Consider the following 22,495-nt stretch of genomic DNA (forward strand, 5'->3'; position numbering starts at 1 on the left):
ACAAAACCTACTATATCAGAAAAATGCAGTCTTTTCATATTGTTACAAGGTATTTTGCAATGACAGAGGGAAAGAGTTGTCAAATCAAGGTTACCTAAAAATAGCTAAAATGAGAGGCTTATTTGGAGGCTGGACAGTTCAATACACTACAGTGTAAACAATCATAATGATAAGCAAAGCTTCACTTCAGAAACTCAGATATAAAACTGATTATGGGATATAAAGGATCTCAAGGAATCGCATGATCATGCTTCAGTGTAGTAACACCTAATTACAGAGTAAAAAGACATCCAGTGAAAAGTCTGAATTTCATTAGAAGTTCTTACTTTGAACTCTAAGAAGTAACTTGAACTAACTCACAGGTGAAAAGTCCTATCATAACTAGAGAAGGCTCAATTGTAATTAGCAGCATCATTTGCATATAAAAGTAACTGTTAATAAAAATATTTTGTTCAATCAAATATCCACAGAATACTTACTTTATATTAGGCATGGAACGATTTGTTTTAAAATAGACCACTACCACCCCTCATTCTATATGTCTAGACAGACTGCATTTAAGCAAGCTTTCCATACCTGACTTAATAAAGCAATATGACATTAGAAAGAACCCAAAGAAAGCCAGGTTTCATACTGGAGGATTATAAAAGAGAAAATAAAACTTGAGAAAGATTCAAAGTTTTACTTTTTTCCTTTTGTGTATAGCTACTTGTATTTGAAAATTAATCATCACCTATAAAACATTACCTAAACGAAGTCCCATTAAGGTAGTGCATACTGAATATTAAAAAATACTATGTTAATAAATCATTCTTTTATCTTATCCAAAGGAAATCAATCTTTTTCCCCCTTCAGCAGTACTATGTGAGAAAAGGCAAAAATCTAAAGCATGGTATTAAGCAAATATTTTTTTGTAACCAGACAGCAATAATACCTTCCGAATGAAAAAAAACTAACATTACCAAGAGCAAATATTAAAAGTGCTCACTCTGTACAAAGTATTGCACATGTCCCCTATGCTCAAAAGGCTTAAAGTCTAATAAGAATGAGAGATATACAGATTCAAAAGATGAATAATAATAGCAGCTGAACCAAAAGTGCACCAGAACCTTTTAAGATTGTCCTCCTTTTCACTAAGGGTTCCTCTTGGACTGTATGCTTCTCTCCTTTCTTACTCATTCATTTCCCGCTCTCTTTAGGCCCAAATAACTAGTGTTCCTAATTTTTCTTTATCCCAGTCCTGCCCTCTCTGCTCTACTTTGTAACCTTTTATTGTGAAATAATTTCAGATTACAAAAAAGTTACAAAAAAAGTATAAAGAATTCCCATATATCTTCATTCAGATTCTCCAAAGGTTAATATCTTACACTTGCTTTATGTATCTCTCTCTATGTATGTATCTATGTATGTATGTACATACACATTGTTATGGACCGAATGTTTGCATCTCCTGATAACTCATATGTTGAAATCCTAACTCTCCAATGTGATTTTTATTTGGAGGTAAGGCCTTTGGGAATCCTGTAGAATGGATTAGTACCCTAAGAGACCCCAGAGAGATCTCTTGCCCCATCTGCCATGTGAGGACACAGCAAGAGGACTATCTATGAAACAGCAAGTGGTCCCTCAATAGTCACCAAATCTGATGGTACCTGGAACTTGGACTTCCCAACCTCCAGAACTGAGAAATAAATGTTTGCTGTTTAAGCCACCCAGTCTAATGTATTCTTGTTACAACAGCTCAAATGAACTAAGACACATATACATGTATATATATAAACACATACACACATATATAAACTAGTAGCAATGGTGTTTTAAATATTTTTCGAGAAAAGTTGAAGATATAATGCTCCTTTATCCCCTAAACACTTTAATATATATTTTCTAAAAACAATGATAATCTCTTATACAATCACAGTACCATTATCGAAATCAGAAAATTAACATTGATATAAAAACTATTACTTAACTTACTGACTTTATTCATATTTTGCCAATTGTCCCATTAATGTCCTTCACAGCAAGAAATAGTTATATACATGTTTTATACATTTATATAATGTTGCTATAAAGGACATTAATAGGACAATAATAACTTTATTATTAAAATTCATTAATAGTAATAAATTCTTTTTCCTGGTCTAGGACCCGATTCAGGATTAAAATTGCGTTTAGCTGTCATGTCTCTTTACTCTCCTATAATTTGGAATAGTTCCTCTGTCTTTCTATGGTGATCATAACCTTGATAGTTTCAAAGGGCAGAAGCCATTTATTTTTGTAGAATGTTCCTAAATTTGGGTTTCTTTGATGTTTTTCCACAATTAAATTCATGTTGCAAACTTTTGGTAGGACCATCACAGAAGAGATACTGTGTCTCTCACTCAGCATATCAGGAGTTAAATGATACCTATTTGTCCCATTACTGCCCCATTGATCACTTGATTAAGATGGTGTTTGCCAGATTTCTCTAGTCAAATTAGTATTTTTCCTTTTTTAATTAAAAAGTATGCTGTGGGACTTACATAAGCATCTTGTTTCTCATCAAATTTCCCCCATCAGTTTAGCTTCCATTAATTCTAACTTTTGCCAGAAACAATTGCTACTATGGTGGTTGCCAAATGGTGATTTTTGAACTCCATCATCCCACTGATATTTATAAGTTGGAAATCTATGGTAAGGAAAAGTGTTCTCTTTCATCTATCTATCAATCAATCAATCAATTAATCACCTACTTATCCATCTATCCATCCATCCATTTATATCAGTATAGACTCATGGGTTACTTTATGGGTTATAATCCATTACTCTCCTTATTTTGGCATACAAACTTGCGCACATCTGATCAGCAGGGTCACCCTTTAAGCTGGCTCCTGAGGCCTTCTAACATGGCTCCAACATTCTTCAATCACATTCTTATATTCTGGCAAAGCAGAATGTTCCAAGCTTATCTTTATGCTTTCCTAGCACCAGACCTAAAATCATTTTTCTAAGGAGTCCTGGTTCCCTTTAATGGAAAATAGTATTTAAAATCAAGATTTACATGCTAGTGTAATTGCTTCTATACCCTCTTGCAAACAGAGCTAGGAAATAAGCCTGTAATATATTTATGTACATACCCATGCATAGATCTATATCTATTTCTAGCTATATCAATATTAAAAACTGTAAGTTCATACTGACATCTTTTCTGTGCTTTTAAGATGGCCCTACTCCCTATATTCAAATCTACTCAATTCCCTTTACCCTTCTTCACAACTGTCTCTGCTTGGAGCAAATTCCTGTCTTCTTGTTCCAGTTACATATTATAGTTCTGACCAACTGCCAAATCTATAGAGAAGTGGTTTTCAAACTGCTGTAATTTAGAGTTAACTATAGATCTTTTTAAACCAAGGCTAACTCACGAGTGATTGTTATGTGCAGCCAGACTGAGAACCACTACCCTGGAAGTTTCCTCTCCTAACTATCTTGCCACACAGAGGGAGGAGAGAAGGCACAAACGCTAACAGTTTTACCTATGGGGTTAAACATATGAACGTATATGCTGATTCAAGACTTCCCAGTCAGTGCACTCAGAGATGCTGGTACCTTAACACCATGTCATTTGAGAATGTCCTAAAGCACTTAAGCACTCCCAAACTAAACATTAGTTTAATGATTAAAATTAAATTATAGACTTCCAAGCAAATATTTCAGAAGTCCTTTACTCTAGCTTTTGCATCAGCTATATAAATGTTTTTACGTTTGTGGGAATAGAAAAGGAAGCAGAGGACCTCTGTTAGCTGGTATTCATTTTTGCATATCTCAATGCCTGACCACCTCCTGAACACCTAGGGTGTCCACTCTCGATTGCTTTCCTAACTTTCTCATTTTAAAACTCACAGACATTTCTAAGCAGCAAGAGTGTACATGAAGGGGAATAGTTTTTGGTCCCATAACTGAAAACAGAGAGGAATAAAAATACCATTGGAAAAGAAAATATACCACCTTGGAGAGGAAGATGAAAATAACAGGTAAGAGAAAGGGTAGGAATCAGAGTGTCAGGAAAATGCTGGCCTAGTTATTACACAATGGAGAAATGCCTAAACACAGGAACCTATTTCTAGCAATTCTCAAAACACACTGGTTAGAAAATAGTGATTTAACCTATTTAAGAATAAAACACATTTAAACATTTGTAATATTGTTTATATGTCAATAAATACTGATAATTTTAAGTACTTCATACCCATTCACTAAAAGAAGCCCAACAGTACTTTTCCTTCAAAAGACATTGCTCTAAGTCTATCTTTTGCAATACATCTGAATCAATTACATTTCTTTTAAAAAGTAACTGGAAGTTCAGATTTTTTCAATAATCCACATAAACCTCTCCTTCCTCATGTCCATATTTATAAAGCTTTACTGTATTTACAAACTCATCTCATTATAGTCTTTTCTAAACAATGCACTAAATCTTCAAGAAACAGCTAATATTTCCTTAGCTAAGAACCAAAACACCAAACTGAAAATTCAGTCTGGGTTAGGGAATGTCATACACAATTGGGAAATCCAAGAAAGAGTTATAAAAACTCCGGTTGTTAACCAGTAGGGAAGTTTCCCCTATAATGTACTATCCCTGGCAGCTGTTATGCTTCACAGCTGTTATATTAACAGCTGACAAGGACAAGCATTCAAGAGAATGAGAAAGCATTCTCATTCAGGAGAAACAGGAATCCACAGAAAATGCTTTGCCTCCAATTATAATTCCTCATGGTTTTTACATTTATATGTTCCTAATATTCTGCAATTTTAGAGAATGTGTTACCATGTCTGATGTTTACCGTTAATTATGAGAAATGAAAGGCAGTGACTACCAGTCTGAAATAATGCTTTCTTCTATACTGTAACATTTCACAGCCTGAGACCCCATTTCTCTTAAAATTCTGGCTCATCTTGCTTCTGAAAGCCAGATTAGGACAAGTTTGTCAATGCGAAATCTGACACAACCGACAACTCAGAAAAGGAGAAAAAGGTTCCATTGTGTTACTTGTGACTGTTAGCAGAACAGGCTTGAAAATGAACCTTTCCCAACTTCCCATGATCCCACAGTAGTTAGAGGGAGTAAAGTCCATTTCCACATGCATGATTTAGAATATGGTTTCAAAGGAACTCTTAAGCTTCCCAAACAGAGGATATGTATAGAATGTACAGTTTACTGAAGAATTCAAAACTTCAGAGTTTTCTTCCTAACACGAATTTCCTCACATCACTTCAACTGCAAGCCTAAAATGGTATAACCAATAGATTTATAAAGCCCATAGGTATTAAATAAACATTGCAAACAACTAGGGGATAGAAGCTACTGAATAGCAGGCTTTCTAATATAAAGTTCAACAATGTCATTAGCTTCTCTTTATATTCGAATTACTGAAAATTACTCAAGCTATCAGCAAAAAAAAAAAATACTGGTCTTAAATACTATCAAGGTACATTCAGTTAAATCTAATTTGCATATTACCTTTCTTCCTTTTTTTTTTTAAACATCTTTATTGGAGTATAATTGCTTTACAATGGTGTGTTAGTTTCTGCTTTATAACAAAGTGAATCAATTATACATATACATATGTTCCCATATCTCTTCCTTCTTGCGTCTCCCTCCCTCCCACCCTCCCTATCCCACCCCTCTAGGTGGACACAAAGCACAGAGCTGATCTCCCTGTGCTATGCGGCTACTTCCCACTAGCTATCTATTTTACGTTTGGTAGTGTATATATGTCCATGCCACTCTCTCACTTTGTCACAGCTTACCCTTCCCCCTCCCCATATCCTCAAGTCCATGCTCTAGTAAGACGCAGACCTACTAGAGCATATTACCTTTCGAGTTTGCATTTTCTCTGTTCTCCTCCTAAAGGCAACATAAGGGTCATTGTTGGTAGAGCCATCTCTTTTCTCTTGTTTTATCTGAGGAATGAGGGATGGTCCCCTGCAGTTTTTACGTTTTCTCACCCAGTAGTCATATACAGCTTTAATAAGGTAATCATCTTCGTTTAGCAGCAGTTTTGCTTCTTGAAGTGTTACAAGCTAAATAAAAAATAAAAAATGTCATCAACTACAATGCTTAAAAAAAATTAAAATTAAACTATACCTACAGGAAAAAATGTGATCAGTCTAACAATTATGATCAGATATGATGGCAGAAAACACAATTCAAACGAAGACTTTATTAAGATTTACCAAAATTAGAAATTTGCCCTAAGACGTAGTGCGTTCCACCACTTAAAATATTTAAGAAGCCTGGATTAATGGTAAGACTACAACAGATTTATGACTCAGGAAAGTCTTGAACTGGAAGACATCCAGGGTCCTTCAAAATTCTGATATTCTGGGATTCCACACATTGGAGGATCTACTAGTTTTCAATAGTCTACTAGCTTCTTTCAGTGTTTTTGTTTTTCAACAGAAACTAGAATTTACAGGTGGTTTCTTTTTACCTCCCTCCAAAATAAACTATGAATATTTTCCAACGTATTGCAACTAAATAAACACGTGCCTCCTTTGAAATTGAAAAGGACAAACTTAGCATGTTTCCAGAAGTCTCAACACTATGCAATCTTGAATTTCTTGTACCAGTTACATATATAAACAATTCCTCTAACAATCCTTGTTCTAAACACTCATTTTGTTAATGACATTGTCATGTCTGGGACAGTGGCATCTCAGGGATCTATTTCTCCTTTATCAGTGCAGCCAATATATGCTGACATTATCTCAAAGTAAAGTTTGTAGAAATTTGCTTGGTCACATCTGTTTCCTTGCTCCTTGTGAAGATCAGAGAGGCTAATCAGCTTTAGTAAGATGGATTAGGGGTTACACATATCCATTTATAGTGAAGCTTAGAAAAAGATTATGGAGTTTTAGAGCTGTGAACCCTTACTGAAGTGATGCTATCCCAATCTTTTTACTTTTATCATTCTAGGGATTAAGATTCATTTTCAAAACAAATTGAGATATCTCCTAAAAACTTGGAAATGAGGGGAAAATTTTTATCACTGAAATTTTAAGATCAACATACTAATCAATTTGCAGGTTGTAGGAATTCATTTGAAGAAAGCATGACTTAGCAAATAAATTTTTGCTATGATCTGACTTCTCATATTGGTATAACTTCATGGAATAAATGTAATAATCACTTGGACTTCCAGTCCTATGATGGTGCTTACTAAAGCTAATTAGTTGGTTTCTTATTATAATTTGGCTGCCAAGATGGTTTGACCACAGGAAGAGAATACAGACGGTATCAACTCAAGTATTCTAGTCCACATGACAATAAAATTATAAGTGCCCATTCTTTGGTTTATTCAAAGTCTCAGTGGAGTCAGCTTAACTGCATCTGAGATGCCGAGTAACTTGACCTTTAAAGTGGAAAGCCGGAGCCTGAAACATGAGATCAAACCAAAAGAACCAATATTTCCAAACATCAACTTTAAGTGAACACTCTCCCACTGTTAGCTGAAGTTCTCTGGAATGGTGATGTGTACCTCCAAAGTCTACAAGGACGGTGGCAGAATAAAAATAGAGCTTTCTGGATCTAACAAAATTCCACCAAATGCTTAGAGCATAGCATAACTGGTAGCTCTCATGTGCTCTGGGGACCAAAGGGAAACAATGCTGTGATATGCTATACGTGCTTCAGCTGTTTGGTCATTCTGCTTCTGATAAAATTTTATAACCTTCACTAATTAAATCAAGAACTTAATCTAACCTTTGAGTGGGGAGGAAGATAATCTCTTTCCTTCAACCAGCAGAGCAGTGGTGAGTTTCTTATATAACAACATTATCAAAATAACACTGCTTCCTATCTTCCTGCAGGAGGTGTCAGGAGATTAAAACACTGCCTCAGATTTTCTTCCCTGGTGCTTCTTGCCCCTGCTTTCAGAAATGTCCTTCTGCCTGGTGCTTAAGTACCCTCTTTATATCTGAGGTAATAAGAATTCAATACACAGTTTAAACATCCTGACATTACTTTCCTATGTTAGCTGTAAGTCAACAACTGCTGTTTTTATATTGTCACATGGCCAATTTTTGTTTTATTGGATAATTTTGGTTTTAGTCATTCTGTAAAACTTATCTTTAGCTATTCTAGGGCAACTAGTATCAGTGCCTCTTTGCTATCATGGTGACAGCATCAATTTGAGTGGACAAGAACTATTTACAGAGACAGTAGTCACAAATTATGTGACATGATTAAAAATCCGCAAAAATCAGAATCCTACTACTTTTATACCTAAGAAAAAAGTTCTGCCATTTAGCATTTCATCTACTAGAAAGCAGTAGAAACCAGTATTCAAGTGGCAAAGGGGTCTGTGATAAATTTATTATTTCCAAGACAGCTCTGACTTACTTTATTTACTTATTTTGGGGGCTCAGGGATAGGAGATAAAAATTCTTCTTTTTCTAGACTGCAACAAGCTCCATCATTTAGTTTGCTTATATACAAAACTCATGGTCTAGCAATTTCAATAAATGCACAAATTTAATACACAAATGAATAAATTACATGTAAAAATTAATGCTTTTACATACAAAATAGCCAAATAAGCAGTAAGTAGTTAATAACTACTATCAGCCCATCATTTGTGCTACAGGTTGTGGGGAAGATAACAATAAAAACTTTAAGACAAATCCAATACTTAAAGAAACTTACAGTATGGGAATTAAGGTTAGACAAATACAAATTAAACAATAAGAGAACGTAAAAACTTTGCAACTGAGTATTAGTGCAGTAAGATAGAGGACACAGTCACAAAATACTCCATCTGAGAGTGCCTGTGTTGGCAGCTTACGGTACAAGAATAACTTCTGAGGATAGATACCAAAGGAAAAGAACAAGAGGTAGAGGAGCAAAGGAAGAGGAGATGAAGAAACAAGAAGAATCAGGAAAGATGGAGGTCAATAAATCCGATACTACAGGGATATTAAGTAGGATGCAGACTAAAAAGAGACTCCTGGATGATAATTAGGAGGCCATCAGTGACCTTAAACAGTGCAGTATCAGTAAACTAAAATGGACTAAAAGGTAAACAATATGGTTTATCTTTTGAAAATTTAACTGTGACTTAATAAAAAAGGAGAGATGTAGGGTAGTAGTTTATTGAAAATTTAGGGACTAAAGGAAAAGGATTTCAAAAACCCACAAGATCCTGAGTTTTGGGAGTCACTGGAGAGAGAATGAATACAGTATAGGATCATCTGGAGTTAAGAGAGTAAGTTAAGTTTTGAAAAGGTTAAACTTGAGAGGTCTGTGGACCATCTAGATGGAGATGCCAACAGTCAGCGCAAAAAGAGAAAAAAGAAAATCCTGCGGCTTGAGAAAGTGGTCAAGGCTAAAGGCATAGGTATTACTATAACCACAAAAATGCTCGATGAGGTGATATTACCCCTCAAAATAATCAGGACAAGAATACCAAGAACAGAATTTCAAGAAACCCTGATGTTTGCAGGAGTTGAATGAAACGGAGTCAGTAAAAGAAAATTAGAAGGAATGGTCATAAAAAAATCATAAGAAAACCAAAAGGGAATGAATTGTATTCAAAAGAACAAAGGTGAGGACAATTTGAAGAAATAAGGAGATCTCAAATAAGACAAAGGATGGGAACCGAAAATAATCACAGACTTTGGCAACAAGAGTTTTCAATAATGACTTCATTGCAATAGTCTCCACAGAATAATGCCAGCAGAAGCTTCTGCCCCAGTCCATCTTTTATGTCTTTCTCTACCAACTTAATAAATATTGGTTTAACCACACACTTGATTCCTTGCCCTGGGATCTGGTACTATCCTAGCCCCCAAAAAGAGAAAATAAAGAACTCCATGAATCCCCCAGATCAGACACTTGGAATGAGGGGAGGCTTTTGCTATCTTTAATCCTTGGTTCTATTAATAAGACAATTTTCTTGTTCCTATAACAAAGCCTTCACCTTAATCTCCTCTGCAGAAAGCAGATGCTATCAAGCTCTGAGAACCTAGCCAGTTGTTTTAGAGTCTGGAAGCTTGCCACTGAGCAAAGAGAACTAAAATAGGATGGTGCTGATTATAGTGCATAGTTAATTTACTGTTTACATGCTTTTTGTTTATCTTGTACCCACTTAGATGATAAGCTTCACAAGGGCAGAACTTCTGTCACTTGTCTTGCTCACCTGAGCACTAAATAAATATTACTAACTGAATGAAAAAAAGCAAATTACAGAACACACAGAAGAAGGCTTCTGATGATATAATTTCAACCACCATGAGAATTTTGGAGCAATCATGGAAAACAGAAGAAATGCCAAAAGTCTGATCAAGCCTAGGTTTGCTAGGAAAATTTACACATAAAGAAGAAAAACTGAAATTATATCTGATGCCAGTGATCAAAATCCTAGGAAAACTGTGAGCACTAATTATAATGAGTATCAATTTGATAATTAAACAAATTTCCAATAAAAAAAGACAATCCCTCAAAAAACAAATTAAGTTGAATTTTACAAACTTCAGTATTAATGTACTTTTTTGGACAGTACACTAGATATTACTTTCCATCTAAATGGGGGACGGGTCCCATCCAAAACAATGAGATGACAAAAAAATATGCTACGGACGAAGGAGCAAGGTAAAAACCTACAAGACCAAATAAATGAAGAGGAAATAGGAAACCTACCTGAAAAAGAATTCAGAGTAATGATAGCAAAGATGATCCAAAATCTCGGAAATAGAATGGAGGCATGGATTCAGAAAATACAAGAAATCTTTAACAAAGACCTAGAAGAACTATAAACAACAAACAAAAGGGGATGAACAACACAATAACTGAAATGAAAAATACACTAGAAGGAATCAATATTAGAATAACTGAGACAGAAGAGCAAATAAGTGAGCTGGAAGTATGGTAGAAATAACTGAGGAGGGGTCTCAGAAGAAGAAGAGAAAGAGAAAGGGTCTGAGAAAATATCTGAAGAGATTATAGTAAAAAACTGCCCTAACATGGGAAAAGAAAGAGCCACCCATGTCCAGGAAGCACAGAGTGTCCCATACAGGATAAATCCTAGCAGAACACAGCGAGACACATATTAATCAAACTAACAAAAATTAAATTCAAAGAAAAAAAAATTAAAAGTGGCAAGGGAAAACAACAAATAACATACAAAGGAATCCCTCTAAGGTTATCAACTGATTTTTCAGCAGAAACTCTGCAGGCCACAAAGGAGTGGCAGGATATATTTAAAGTGATGAAAGGGAAAAACGTACAACCAAGATTACTCTACCCAGCAAGGATCTCATTCAGATTTGATGGAGAAATTAGAAGCTATACAGACAAGCAAAAGCTAAGAGAATTCAGCACCCCAAACCAGCTTTACAGCAAATGCTAAAGGAATTTCTCTAGGTGGGAAACACAAGAAAAAGACCCACAAAAGTAAACCCAAATCAATTAAGAAAATGGTAATAGGAACATACATATTGATAATCACTGTGAATGTAAATGGATTAAATGCTGCAACCAAAAGACACAGACTGGGTGAATGGATACAGAAACAAGACCTGCATACATGCTGTCTAGAAGAGACCCACTTCAGACGTAGGAACACATACAGACTGAAAGTGAGGGGATGGAAAAAGATATTCCATGCAAATGGAAATCACAAGAAAGCTGAAGTAGCAATACTCATATCAGATAAAATAGACTTTAAAATAAAGAATGTTACAACAGACAAGGAAGGACACTACATAATGATCAATGGATCAATCCAAGAAGATATAACAATTATAAATATTTATGCACCCAACATAGGAGTACCTCAATACATAAGGCAACTGCTAACAGCTATAAAAGAGGAAATCGACAATAACACAATAATAGTGGGGGACTTTAACACCTCACTTAGACCAACGGACAGATCATCCAAACAGAAAATTAATAAGGAAACACAAGCTTTAAATGACATAATAGACTAGATAGATTTAAATGATATTTATAGGACATTCCATCCAAAAACAGCAGATTACACTTTCTTCTCAAGTGTGCATGGAACATTCTCCAGGACAGATAACATCCTGGGTCACAAATCAAGCCTCAGTAAATTTAAGAAAATTGAAATCGTATCAAGCATCTTTTCCAACCACGTTATGAGATTAGAAATCAATTACAGGAAAAAAACTGTAAAAAAACATAAACACATGGATGCTAGACAGTGCACCGCTAAATAACCAAGAGATCACTGAAGAAATCAAAGAAATGAAAATATTTCTAGAAACGAATGACAATGAAAACACGATGGCCCAAAACCTATGGGATGCAACAAAAGCAGTTCTAAGAGGGAAGTTTATAGCAATTCAATCTCACCTCAAGAAACAAGAAAGTATCAAATAAACAATCTAACCTTACACCTAAAGCAACTAGAAAAAGAAGAACAAAGAAAAACCAAAGTTAGTAGAAGGAAAGAAATCATAAAGATCAGAGCAGAAATAAATGAAATAGAAATGAAAACAATAGTAAAGATCAATAAAATTAAAATTTGATTTTGAGAAGATAAACAAAATTGATAAACCTTTAGCCAGACTCATCAAGAAAAAAAGGGAGAGGAACTCAAATCAATAAAATTAGAAATGAAAAAGGAGAAATTACAACAGACACCACAGAAATACAAAGCATGCTAAGAGACTACTACAAGCAACTCTATGCCAATAAAATGGACAACCTGGAAGAAATGGACAAATTCTTAGAAAGGTATAACCTTCCAAGAGTGAACCAGGAAGAAACAGAAAATATGAACAGACCAATCTTAAGTAAGGAAATTGAAACTGTAATTAAACATCTTCCAGCAAACAAAAATCCAGGACAAGATGGCTTCACAGGTGAATTCTATCAAACAGTTAGAGAAGAGTTAACACCTATTCTTCTCAAACTCTTCCAAAAAAACTGCAAGGCTACCATCACCCTGATACCAAAACCAGACAAAGACATCACAAAAAAAGAAAATTACAGACCAATATATCTATCACTGATGAACACAGACGCAAAAACCCTCAACAAAGTACTAGCAAACAGAATCCAACAGCACATTAAAAAGAGCATACACCGTGATAAAGTGGGATTTATCCCAGAGATGCAAGGATTCAATATATGCAAATCAAACAATGCAATACACCATATTAACAAATTAAAGAATAAAAACCATATGATCATCTCAATAGATGCAGAAGAAGCTTTTGACAAAATTCAACACCCACTTATGATAAAAACTCTCTAGAAAGTGGACACAGAGGGAACCTACCTCAACGTAATAAAGGCCATATACAACAAACCAACAGCAAACATCATTCTCAATGTTGAAAAACTGAAAGCATTTTCTCTAAGCTCAGGAACAAGACAAGGTGTCCACTCTCGCTACTATTATTCAATAGTTTAGGAAGCCCTAGCCACGGCAATCAGAGAAGAAAAAGAAATACAAATTATAAAATATGAAGTAAAACTGTCACTGTTTGCTGATGACATGATACTATACATAGAAAATCCTAAAGATGTCACCAGAAAACTACTAGAACTAATCGGTGAATTTGGGAAGGTTGCAGGCAGGATACAAAATTAAGGCACAGAAATCTCTGGCATTCCTATACACTAACAATGAAAGACCAGAAAGAGAAATTAAGGAAACAATCCCATTTACCACTGCAACAAAAAGAATAAAATACCTAGGAATAAACCTATGTAAGGAGGCAAAAGACCTGTATGCAGAAAACTATAAGACACTGATGAAAGAAATCAAAGACAATGCAAACAGGTGGAGAAATATAACATGCTCCTGGATTGAAAGAATCAGTATTGTAAAAATGACTATCCTACCCAAAGCAATCTACAGGTTCAATGCAATCCCTATCAAATTACCAATGATATTTTTCACAGAACTAGAACAAAAAATTTTACAATTTGTATGGAAACACAAAAGACCCCGAATAGCTAAAGCAATCTTGTGAAAGAAAAACGGAGCTGGAGGAATCAGGCTCCCTGACTTCAGACTATACTACAAAGCTACAGTAATCAAGACAGTATGGTACTGGCACAAAAACAGAAATATAGATCAATGGAACAGGATAGAAAGTTGAGAGATAAACCCACACACCTATGGTCACCTAATCTATGACAAAGGAGGCAAGAATATACAATGGAGAAAAGACAGCCTCTTCAATAAATGGTGCTGGGAAAACAGGACAACTACATGAAAAAGAATGAAATTAGAACACTACCTAACACCATACACAAAAATAAACTCCAAATGGATTAAAGACCTAAATGTAAGACCAGACACTATAAAACTCTTAGAGGAAAACATAGGAAAAACACTCTTTCACATAAATCACAGCAAGATCTTTTATGACCACCTCCTAGAGTAATGAAAATAAAAACAAAAATAAGCAAATGGGACCTAATTAAACTTAAAAGTTTTTGCACAGCAATGGAAACCATAAATAAGATGAAAAGACAATCATGGAATGGGAGAAAGTATTTGCAAATGAAGCAACGGACAACGGATTAATCTCCAAAATATACAAACAGCTCATGCAGCTCAATATCAAAAAAACAAACCACCAAATCAAAAATGGGCGGAAGACCTAACTAGACATTTGCAGATGACATGACACTATACATAGAAAAGAAGAAGACATACACATGGCCAAGAGGCACATGAAAAGATGCTTAACATCACTAATTATTAGAGAAATGCAAATCAAAACTACAATGAGGTTATCACCTCACACGGGTCAGAATGGCCATAATCAAAAAATTTACAAACAATAAATGCTGGAGTGGGTGCAGAGAAAAGGAAACCCTCTTGCACTGCTGGTGGGAATGTAAATTGATACAGCCACTGTGGAAAACACTATGGAGGTTCCTTAAAAAACTAAAAATAAAACTACCATATGGACCCAGGAATCCCACTCCTGGGTATACCATGAGAAAACCATAATTCAAAGACACTCATGTACCCCAGTGTTCATTGCAGCACTATTTACAATAGCCAGGACATGGAAACAACCTAAAGGTCCATTAACAGATGAATGGATAAAGAAGATGTGATACATATATATAATGGAATATTACTCAGCCATAAAAAGAAATGAAATTGGGTCATTTGTAGAGATGTGGATAAACCTAGAATCTGTCATACAAAGTTAACTAAGTCAGAAAGAGAAAAACAAGTATCGTCTATTAACGCATATATGTGGAATCTAGAAAAATGGTACAGATGAACCTATTTGCAGGGCAGGAATAGAAACGCAAACACAGAGAACGGACGAGTGGGCACAGTGGAGGAAGGGGAGGGTGGGATGAATTGGGAGATTAGGTTTGACATAAATACACTATCATGTGTAAAACAGATAGCTGGTGGGAACCTGTTGTATGGCACAAGTAGCTCAGCTCGGTGTATAACTGAATCACTTTGCTGTACAGCAGAAATTAACACAACATTGTAAATCAACCATACTTCAACAGAAAACTTATTTTAATTTAAAAAAATGGGGTCAGGGGAGACTGGTAGAAAGGCTAAAAATGCAAGAAAGTTACTTTACAATGGAAAAGTTTGGGAAATGTTCTGAAGAGTTGGTAATGCCTCAGGGATTTAAAGGACTTACTTGGAAGTTGGGGAGAAAATAATGAATTTGTATAGGTAAACAAGTGAAAACTTTTAACAGTCTAGTGTAAAAAGCTTATTTATTTATAGTGGTAACTTCTTACTATATTAATAAAAATTAGCATATTAATATACCACAGAGGTACACCAACAATTATTTTTTAAAATAGTTTTAAAATGTAATTGTAATATCATCACATGCCCATTATAGTAAATTTTGGAAAATACAGAAAAATAGAATAAGAACATAAAAATCACCCATAATTCCAGCACCTAAATATAACCATTGTTGGCATTTTGTTGTACATTCTTGTTCTTCTATGCACATGTAGAAATGCTTTAAACAAACCTTCAATAATTCTGTGTCCTGTTTTTGAAATCTCACATTATATAATAATCAACTTCCTGTGCCACTAGATACTCTTCAAAATAACAATTTTTAATGGTTGTATGATATTCCATCCTACAGACAACTTATAAGTTATTCTTAACAACCCTGTTCAGAAATCTTTGACACCTTCACTAATTATTTTTCTTGGGAATGATTCCTAGAGGTAGGACCACGAAATCAAAAGGTATAAACATTTTAAGGTTCCTGACATATGCTGCCTGTTTCCCAGAAGGAACATACCATTTTAAATTCTCTATACCATACATAGAATGTCCCATTAAAGAAAATTCTTTTTTACTTTGTGAATAATTTTTCCTTCACTTAAAATTTTAAATAATATATAAATAAGTAAAACTAAAATACATTTTAAATAATAAGAATACCTTAATATAAATCTGAGTAACTGAATTGGTATGAGGTGTCTACCTAAGACACCCAGCCAAGCAGTTAAGTTACTGAGGCACCAGAAAGACAGCTCCATGAAAAGGATCAAGAAGATATTATAAGAATGTAACTAGTATTAGTTTTATATCCAAATAAGAAAAAAGTCGGAATCGTACTCTTCATGCTCCTATTCAAAGAAAGTACGCTTAAGTATTCCTTAAGGAATATTGAACTGTCAAGGAATATTGTAAATAGAAATTCTAGGATCTCAGGAAAAGAAATTCAAGAGACAGTAAAACATAATATACTCAGGTCTAAAGAAAATGCAAAACAAAGCTGCTAATTAGATTAACTGTTAATACAAGAGACATTTTTACAAGGTACAGTACCTGATTAGAACTGGCTTTTTCAAGTCTGTCAATCATAATTTCAAATTGCAAAGGCTTAATTTCCATCTTTCTGTTAAGTCTATTTAATAAGGTCTCATCTTCTGAATCCATATCATAATCTGGTTGTTCGTTGTCTAGATTAAAGGCTAGAAAAGAAAAAAAAATTCTTCAAACTCAGGAGAAATCATGGAGTTATACAGAGTTTATATTCAACCACAGGATACTCCCAAAGCATAAAGCATTGACCAAAGAGGAGTTCACGAGCAGACATCAAAAAATTGGTTTTAGAGATTCTGTTGAAGAAAAAATAAATTTTAATTCACATATGATTTAAAGTTTCACAGAACAGTAAAAACAGCAACTAGAATTTTTTATTTTAAAAATAAAGGGTCACAAATATATATATTAAAATATAAAGTAGCAATTATAAAAAAAGATATTTATTCACATGGTAGTTGGGAGCATAAAGAGAAGCTATGGAACTAAATTAACAGTCCAGAAATAAACTCAAGTATAAAATATATGATGGGAATGGCATTTCAAATCACTGGAGATAAAACAGATTTAAACAAACAAACAAAAAGAGGTGCTGGCCTGACAGACTAGTTTTCTTTAAAAATAAATAAATAAAATTAACATTTGCAACATTATAGATGGACCTGAGGGCGTTATGCTAAATAAGTCAGAGAGAGACAAATAATGTATGATCTCACTTCTATGTGGAACCTAAAAAACAACCCAAACTCATAGAAAGAGATCAGACTTGTTACCAGAGGCAGAGGGTGGGAGGAAAGGGAAACAGAGAAAGGTGGAGGAGGAAGAGTATGAAAGATAAGCAAAAATTGATAGGAAAGTATAATTTTCAAAATTTCACTTTTTTGGGGTACAGTTTCTTCTCTTGGCTATCTCTCAGGCTTTATCATCCATTAACAAAGAGAACAACCAATATGTTACATTATCAAGAGATACTGCTTGGAATATTCTTAGGGATGTGAGCTAACAGCAAGAAATATGCTATTTAAAATGAAATCTTCTTTAAGGATTGCCTAGCTCTGAAAAGTTGAATTCTGAATGTGCCCAGAAATTTATTTCTGGGCCCCTGAAGTCAACTGCTTCTTTTTATGAACTGACAAAAATCAGCATGAGGTACTCACTAATATTTAGAATGGACCAGTATAATTTGATTTACATTAGTACTATAAAAAGTATAGACATTCCTGCTATAACATGATATATGAGTTCCTCAAAAAAAAAATCCTCTATATGCAAAATTGTACACCAAAAATAACAGGCTTATGTAAAATCTATGTAACTTTGTGTTATCAGAGTCCAAGCAAACCATAAACGTTACAGTAGATGGCCACGTCTACTACCTCAAGGGATACTAAAAATGCACAAAAATAACAGAATGGAATTGCTGGCTTGTGGATACTGAAAGAACACAGACTGTAAGGGAACTTGGCGCGTTGGGGCTCCAGCAGGAAATGCAACCTGCCCCTATATGAGAGCTGTGCAAGGCTAGGGGGTATATCTTTCTGGGAAAGGCATCTTAGGTGCAGGCACTCATTTTTAATTTTTTTTTTTTTGCGGTACACGGGCCTCTCACTGTTGTGTCCTCTCCCGTTGCGGAGCACAGGCTCCGGACGCGCAGGCTCAGCGGCCATGGCTCACAGGCCTAGCCGCTCCGCGGCATGTGGGATCTTCCCAGACCGGGGCACGAACCTGTGTCCCCTGCATCGGCAGGCGGACTCTCAAGCACTGCGCCACCAGGGAAGCCCTAAGTTTTTTAATATAGAGTTGAAAGGACTCTTTCCATGTTGAGCAGTCAAGGAAAAGCCTTTGCTCCTCCCTACTGAAGATTTTAATCCTTCTGTTGCTATTCCAGCCCCCTCTGGCAAAGAAAAATCATAGAAGAACCAGGACAACTTCCATGTAGTACTGACCTCATTCCCCCCTTTTATTGATTGTTGTTGAGCTAATTGGTATCATAAACACTTGTGCAGAGTAGTCTGTACAGCAAATGTGTATTACTAAGGACAAAAGTAATAATTTTATCCAGATCACCTGTCCTGATATTATTTTTCTTATAAAATCCTAAATGATACAGATTCCCCACGTCATAGCTCTTTTTGTAATGAATGAGATATTGTTTATAAATCTACCAATTGATAAATAAATGAGAGAAATGTATATTAAAATATTTCACAGGCAATCAACTACATAATTATATAAGCATCTATGTTACTACTCACATTCAATTTGCATTCAAAGGGCTTTTTTTTGGATGGGGGTGTCAAGAGAAAGTGTTTTATTTTTTTAATGTGGTAAAATACAAGTAACAAAATTTATTATCTTAACCATTTTTAAGTGTACAGCTTAGTGATGTTAGGTGCACTCACAATGTTGTGCAGTCATCACCACCATCCATCTCTAGAAAGCACAGGAAGGATTTTATAATTTCCTACTACCATTTCTTGCTTATGCTACCAAAAATATGGATATACCTAGTACTGCCTAGAAATAATACCTACCTCCTACATGTATCACAGAAACAATTTACAGAGTAAATCAAAAGATGTTTGTAAAACATACAAAATCCTGGTTTAGTACTAATTCAATTTATTAAGTGCTTACTTAATACGTCAGGTAGAAAGCTAGGTATGGTAGATGAAGAGATGAATCCCTGTCTGTAGTTCCTCATTTGGAGTATGACAGTATTGACTTATACTTGTAAACACTCCTGTATAGGAAAAGAACTTTCTGTCTCTCAAGATTTTCCTCCCAAACACACATACCTGGTGGTCACTGGGCTTAGAACATTGTTTTTGTGTGTGTGTGTGTGTGTGTGTGTGTGTTTAAAAATCATTACTTATTTATTTCTCCCGCAGTGCATCCCAAGTCTCTCCTACACCTGGTTAGTTCCAAAACTATTCAACTCCAGAACTGGTCCAGCAATGCAGCTGCCTGCAGCCGAGCCTGGGAATTATCAGATATCTGCCAAGGTGTTGTAAGGCATGGGCTGTGTCCAGAGATGGAAGTGTGGAAAGCAGTCCTCCCAGTACCACTCAGCTCTACATCTGTCAAGCACCTGGCTCAGGTGGGGCTTAGAATACTGTTTGTTCGTCTTAACAAAGCATTATAATATATCCTTTGAATTACATGACCATATCCCAGTTTATATCTTTTGTGTCCTCTGATTTAGAGGAGCAGTATGGCTATATATCATGCTTCTTTTGGATACTTGCAGTAAAGAGGTTAACTTGGGTACATATTTCTGAATTCTAGTTCTTTGGAAGGGAATTGCACCCCTGATGGATACTGTGTGCTACTGATGAGAACGATTCAATTTCCATTCCAAATGAGTAAACCCTTTTAAAACAAGCCTGGCAATATCCCTCATGTTCTTCCCTTCCTACCAGGTCCCAGGCAATATGGCTCTAGGGAATAAAGAGAAAAAAGGCCATTCTGCCATCAAAAAGAGAGTGACCAGAGAATACACTACGAATATTCACAAACACATCCATGGAACACGCACCTCATATATCGAGAAATCTGAAAACTCACCATGAAGGAGATGGAAACACCTCATGTGTATACTGCTAACAAGCTCAACAAAGCTGTCTGGACTAAAAGATTAGGAATGCACCCAACCATATTTGGGCTTGTTTATTCAGAAAACATCATTAACATGAAGATTTGCTGAAGAAGCTCTATACACTGGTCACCTATGTACATATCCTCACTTTCAACTTGCAGAGGGACAGGAGAGCAATTTACAAATCTGAAGACCAGAAGGCTTTGCATTTCTTCCTTCTACACAGCATAGAGTAATAGGCATCTTGTAAAACAATGGGCAAACTAGGGTCATCTGTGTGGTCTACAATGCGTCTAATAATAAGCTGGTCTGCACCAAGACCCTAGTGAGAAACAGAATTGTGCTCATCAATAGCACACAATACCTAGCAAAGGTACAAGTCCCACTATGCACTGTTCCTGAGTCACAAGGGGCAAAGCTGACTCCTAAGAAGAAAATTTAAACAAAGGCAGTCAAAAAATTTAAAACAAATATGATTAAGAAGGAAAATTTCTGAAGGAGTTCCTCCTCCACAGCAGACAAAGCTTCCTGAGAGCTTCGCTTCAAGGTCTGGCCAATGTGGTCAAGTGGCTAAGCAGATCGCTTTATGTGCTCAAGAGCGAGAAACTGGAGTTCCATCTAAGGAAGATCAGGGCCCACAGAGGCAGACCCTTCTCCCTCCCATCTTAGTTCAAAAACCAAACAAACCCCAACAGACAGTTATTATGAAAAAAGTAATTGTTTAAAATCACAAAGTTACTAACAAGGAGAAAAAAAAGGGCTGTCCAATCCACCTTGAATACTTCCAGTGAAGGGGCAGACAGATGTATTGTTTGACAGCTGCTTCTTACACTGAGTCAGTATCTGTCTTGTATTATTTCTTCTTCCACACCTCTAACAATTAAGTTTACTTTCATATTAAAGAAAAAATTTTCACCTAAAAATTCACTCATACACACATTTTTATCTTCAATTTGAAACAGAAACAAACCATAAACAATACTCTTGAGATTTAAAAGTTTCACATGTAGATAAAGTGATATAAACAAGAGAGCAGCAATTCCTGATTTTAAATGTTTTTTTATTATCAAAATTACTCCATTTTTATTAGTGAACATTTTTTTACCTAAAGTTGCTTGTCTTCTGAACAGGAATCAAAGAAAAGGCTGCAGACACTAAAGGCCATGAGAATGGAGACAATATTTATTACTATGCTTTCAGATTCCTTTCCTTATGAGTTTATTTTCTCTGAAGATCAACATATATCATTAAGGGTCTATAATGTGCTAGGTTCTAAAAACAGAAAGGAAGAATGGGAATACTCAAGATTGTAAAAAACTTTTTTTAATCTATATGCAACCTGTCAAGAGGAAAACTAGAATAAACAAAATATGCTGGGAGATCTAGACTCCAATTACCTTTACCCAAATTATATAGTAGTTACTCTTCTCTAGTAAACAGAGGGTAAAAATCTTAAAAAGTAATAGTTCTGGGACTTCCCTGGTGGTGCAGTGGTTAAGAATCTGCCTGCCAAGACACGGATTGATCCCTGGTCCAGGAAGATCGCATGTGCCACGGAGCAACTAACCCCGTGAGCCACAACTACTGAGCCCATGCACCAAAACTACTGAAGCCTGCGTGCTCTAGGGCCCATGTGCCGCAACTACTGAAGCCCACGTGCCCAGAGCCTGTGCTCCACAAGAGAAGCCACTGTAATGAGAAGTCCGTGCACCGCAACGAAGAGTAGCCCTCGCTCGCTGCAACTAGAGAAAGCCTGCATGCAGCAATAAAGACCCACCACATCCAAAAAAAAAAGGAATAGTTCCTAAGGATAGTTGCAGACCAAAACCCCGATGTTCAATTAATCATGTAATTCCCTTTCCTTGTGTTGATGGAAAAACAACAGGTGTGGAGGAAAATTGCATAACTAAAAAATGTTTACTCAACAATATTTAATACAGTAAAAATCTCACTGTCATAAAGTAAACTGGATAATTTTCATTTTTAAAAAGTTTTTTTTCTTATTCCTGGAATCCATTTTGAATTTTCTCTTTCAAATCTCCTTGTTATCTTTTTTCTTTTTCTAGTACACCAGGGTCACATTAAAAAG

At 35.5% G+C, this 22,495-nt stretch overlaps 1 protein-coding gene across 1 annotated transcript in view; it reads right to left on the reverse strand.

Annotated features, from left to right (window-relative positions):
- EPC2 (enhancer of polycomb homolog 2) overlaps positions 1-22,495 on the reverse strand; it is a 107,016-nt gene that overhangs the window by 23,067 nt on the left and 61,454 nt on the right. Inside the window, exons 3-4 of the mRNA XM_032637925.1 lie at positions 16,812-16,957; positions 5,857-6,063 (exon numbers count right to left, since the gene is read on the reverse strand). Of these exons, the coding sequence (XP_032493816.1) occupies positions 5,857-6,063; positions 16,812-16,957 (353 nt within the window). The remainder of the gene's footprint in view (positions 1-5,856; positions 6,064-16,811; positions 16,958-22,495) is intronic.

This window comes from Phocoena sinus, chromosome 7 (assembly GCF_008692025.1).
Source record: "Phocoena sinus isolate mPhoSin1 chromosome 7, mPhoSin1.pri, whole genome shotgun sequence".
NCBI lineage: Eukaryota > Metazoa > Chordata > Mammalia > Artiodactyla > Phocoenidae > Phocoena > Phocoena sinus.